A 4,590-nucleotide genomic window follows, 5' to 3' on the forward strand; every position below is an offset into this window, starting at 1 on the left:
TACCTTACACAGACTGTGGGATTTTAAAAAAATGGTGATTGGACAATATTTTTTTTTCCTGGTAGTCAGGAGGATATATATATAGTTGAATAAACAATTTAGTGAGACTTGAGTAAAGCATACAAACCTAGGGGAAAGGACTAACAATGATCTGAGAGAAATAAATCCAAATGTATATGGAACCAACCACAAGAAGATAAAAAAGAGGAAAACCATGGATTATTGTTTGTATGACTTGCATTAGTCCAGCATATCACCCCATCACCCCAAAAACAAATATAAGACATTGATAATATGGTTGTAATGGATCAAGAATAATACATACTGTTGAAAGGCTCTGTGTGTTTATAAATTCATTTTTTCCTGTGGTGCCTTTTAGTTCTCCCAAAATTACTTCCTGTCAAAGTACGCTGGATAGGCGGTTCAGCTTGGGACAAGACTTGATCAGCTCATCCAGAGGTCATTGGGAGGCTGTCGCTCTTCTTCTGGCCTTTTTGTGGGTTACTCAGTTTGGAGACGTCTGTTGCCTCCAGGGCCTTTTATCACCTCCCCTGTTAAAGTCAGGCCCTGGAAGGGACAAGCATTACATTTTGGAAAATAAAAAAAAAACTTTCTGCTTTGGAGTTTTACTCTCAATAGGGTGACCCTGTATCCTCATCTGTCCTGATGGCCTTTATGTTAGTGCTTGTGATGCATGTAGTATTCTCCTGGTTCACATCTACAGTAAAAATGAAAAGGACTGTAGACAGTGAAGAGGATAAAAACTTGTCCTTATTTTTATACTGTTTTGTTTTTCTGTTTGAGAAAATGTAGATTGCTTTAGTGATTTGCAGTAAAACTAGATTCATACTAACCTGTTATGAATTCAAGTTTTTCAAATATTTAGACTCTGAGAAGCAACAATATACTGATATATTCATATCAGTAAATATATAGTGACAAGGATGTTGTAGCCTAATTTGACATAGCTGTGCCAGGTTGCCTCAGGGTCTGTTGGACATTTTCAAAAATTGTGGCACATGAGCATCACAACTTAAAGACAACATCCATACAGAATTTCCCACTATATAATAATTTAGGCAATTGCTAATTCTGGAATATTGTAGAAATAATAATACTAATGTTCTTTAATCTCATGCTGCACTATGCAGATGTTCTGTCTGCATTGATGAATTGTTTAGTCACATCAGCATCCTAAATTCTGGAAGTGGTTCCAAACAATAATAAGTCTGATTATTAATTAATCAGACTTATTATATCAGGCAAATTATTAATTAATCAGACTTATTTTCTGATTGATTAATAAACAATGCTGCTCTTAGGAACACTCAGAAGTTGTGCATAGTGCAGCGTTTCTCAAGAGGGGCAGTACCACCCCCGGAGGGCAGACCACCAGGACGCTCCGTCTTGCGTCTGGGTTTGCCTGGCTATTTTTCCGGCCAGCGAACCATTCCGCCACCCAGGGGTCGTTTTTCAGACCACTCAGATGACCCAGTTTTTATTAGCACGTAAATGCACCATTTACACACAAATCTGGGAGCTTCCCTGAAGCGTGAAATGAGTCTCAAAAATACTTGTACACTCGTAACCGGATCTGTGTGTAAATGCAGTTTTGTGTGTGTGTACCAGGTGATTTGTGTGTACTTTTTCAGCATTTATAGGCGTAGGAGAAGATTTATTTTATTTTTAAGGTTTACACATTCAGTATTATACATGCACAGATATTTTTACCCACACACAGATATTTTGAGACTATTTTCACTCCGTAGTGAAACAACTTACCGTTTCAGGAAAACCGTTTATCCATTCTCATGTGTGGATAAGCTAAGTAGCTTGAACATTCATGGAAAACTAGCTCTACACAGCAAAGAGAAAGATAGAGGATGTGAGCAGTGCATACAAGAGGATGATTGACAGTGCTGAAACCCTCCTGGTGGTGAAGGTCTCCTTTATCTCATATTAGAAATATCCTAAAAGTCAACAAAAAAGCTCATTTTTGTTTCCAAATAATTCTTTATATTTATATTTGTTGTGAAACTATCCTCATTGGGAGCAAGATTGGAACCAAAGTTTGTGTTCACAAACTTTAGGAATAAGGTGATTCTGTTTCTAAATTTCAAAATATATATATATATATATATATATATATTTTTTTAGTTACCAAGTGAATTTAGTTTGTTTAAAAAACATGAATGCACATCATGTGATATTTTATCTTTATTGTGAAATAAATCATTGACAGTTAATAAATTATACATTATTATCAGAGTAGTGAGATATGAAGAAAAATAGATTTTTTTTTACAATGAACAATATAATATTAAACGCAAGAAAAATACCTGAGTTTACACATTTGTACGACTGTACATATTGTTACTCATTATGGAACATTTGTATATTTTTGACGTCATATTGCAGTGATTTATTTACAGCAAGTGCCTCCATGTGTATTAATTTTCAGGCTTCATCCAAAATACTTAGGAACGCCTTACTCATACACTGGAATCGTGAACACATTGTGAATTTGATATTTTCTTTCCAAACTATATTTTCTACTAGCATTTAATCTCATAACATACTTTTTTGTGTTTTTCTCTGGCTTCACCAAGATTATGTAACATTTAGGCGCAAAAATACTTATTAATAAGCCAAATGCCGATGACAATATTGCAAATATTTCCACGGCTACAGTGAACTTTCCAGGAGAGCTGACGTACGCTGGGATAAAAGTGATCCAGACGGCGCAGAAAATCAGCATGCTGAACGTGATACATTTGGCTTCGTTAAAATTATCGGGCAGCTTTCTGGCTAGAAATGCAAGGATCAAACATATCACTGAAAGAATCCCGATGTATCCCAGTACTGCATAGAAAGCGACCTCTGACCCCGTGTTGCATTCCAGCACGATCTTTTTGCTGCTGTATTTAAAAACCCTGTCGGGAAACGGTGGATTTAGCTTCAGCCACAATATGCAGATAATTACTTGAACCAAAGTGCAGGAGCAAACGATAATTCTTTGCTGGATCGGACCGAACTGCCCTACTGCTGGTTTGTTGTTGGGGTGTACGACTTTGAACGCCGTCACAACGACGATGGTTTTGCCCAGAACGCAGGAGATGCAGAGCGCGAATGTCACACCGAAAGCGGTGTGGCGCAGCATGCAGGTCCAGACTGTGGGTCTGCCGATGAAGGTGAGAGGGCAGAGGAAGCACAGGAAGAGGGAAAACAGCAAGAAGCAGCTCAGCTCTGAGTTGCTGGCTTTTATCACAGGAGTTTCTCTGTAATGGATAAAAACGACCATCGTGAGCAGAGACAGGGAGGCGCCCAGCAAGGCCACGGCTGTGAGCGCCACGCCCATGGGCTCGTGATACGCCAGAAACTCGATGGTCTTTGGAATGCATCCGTCTTTTCTCTCATTGGACCAGTAGTCCTGTGGACAGGCTGTGCACTCTGTTGCACCTGTTAATGAAAAATAAATAAATAAATGAAAAGATTTGGTGACATTTTAAAGGCTTTTAAAATAAGTCAATATCATAGTGTTAATTCTTTTTCAGAAAGGAAATATATTACAGATAGCACAAAACACACAATACTGAGCTGCATTGATTGGCTTTAGCAGAAGATATAAACTCTCAAATCATGTCTGTCGACCTGTTGAGTTGGCGATTGATCCCTCTGCACATGGAACGCAGTCAAAACAACAGACTGGTTTCCCCTTGATCTGAGCCTTCCTGGTTCCTGCTGGACAAGCATTTGAGCACACCGACGCTGGAACCTGAAAAATATCATCGCATGGATTTTATTTATTTTTTTTTATGATATACGACAGTGAAAAGTATTCATATATTACCATCTGTCCTGTCCTCCACACTATTCTGTCTTCCTGGATGCTCAGTGTGAACTCTCCGTTCTTAGTGGATGTAAAGTGACCCAGGGTCACATGCTGAACCTGCCCGTTTCTGAGCTGCCAGTTAATGACGTCGTAGGAAGCAGGAGGGTTGCCGTTCTCGTCAAAAAACACATCGTCTCCAAAGCGATTCCTGAAGTTTACTCTTTGCAGGTGATAGGTAACCTTAGAAGAAGAAAGCGTGTCATGTTAAAACTTAAAATTATTTGCTAAAAACAAGGAGCACTGTTCAACTTTTCTTTTTTTTTCATCATTGCTCACCTCTCTGGGATGAATTTCAGATACATTCAAACAAGGCTTCACATTTTTTCCTCCTGCTGCTGGTCGGCAGAACACCAGCTGGTGAAGAGCATGTGCAATAGTATAAACAGCTTTGTACACGTTATAGGCCACTCTGAGCTGGGAGACATTGAAGAACACATCCTGGGTGTAATCCATCAACGTCTCGTTGCCTAAGCATATTTTAGCTGCACCAGTGTCCGATGCATTTGAAGATGGCTTACAGCCAACCATTATCTCCCAAAAGTCCTTCACAAACGGCTCACTTGGATTTCTGTAAGGGTTAATATTCATAAGAAATGGATTTAGGTTTGGGATGTCCATCTTCTGAACAACAAATCCCAAGGCTCCGCCGAAAGCTCGGTACATTTCAGGCGTGGAGGGCCTTGCCGCTGTTATCCACG

At 39.2% G+C, this 4,590-nt stretch overlaps 1 protein-coding gene across 1 annotated transcript in view; it reads right to left on the reverse strand.

Moving 5' to 3' along the window:
- Positions 1 to 2,488: 2,488 nt before the first annotated feature.
- LOC106937307 (extracellular calcium-sensing receptor-like) overlaps positions 2,489 to 4,590 on the reverse strand; it is a 6,466-nt gene continuing 4,364 nt past the window's right edge. The window contains exon 6 of the mRNA XM_015018741.1: positions 2,489 to 3,459. Within this exon, the coding sequence (XP_014874227.1) occupies positions 2,489 to 3,459 (971 nt within the window). The remainder of the gene's footprint in view (positions 3,460 to 4,590) is intronic.

This window comes from Poecilia latipinna, unplaced genomic scaffold, assembly GCF_001443285.1.
Source record: "Poecilia latipinna isolate Pla-1442-1.1 unplaced genomic scaffold, P_latipinna-1.0 Scaffold2316, whole genome shotgun sequence".
Taxonomy (NCBI): domain Eukaryota; kingdom Metazoa; phylum Chordata; class Actinopteri; order Cyprinodontiformes; family Poeciliidae; genus Poecilia; species Poecilia latipinna.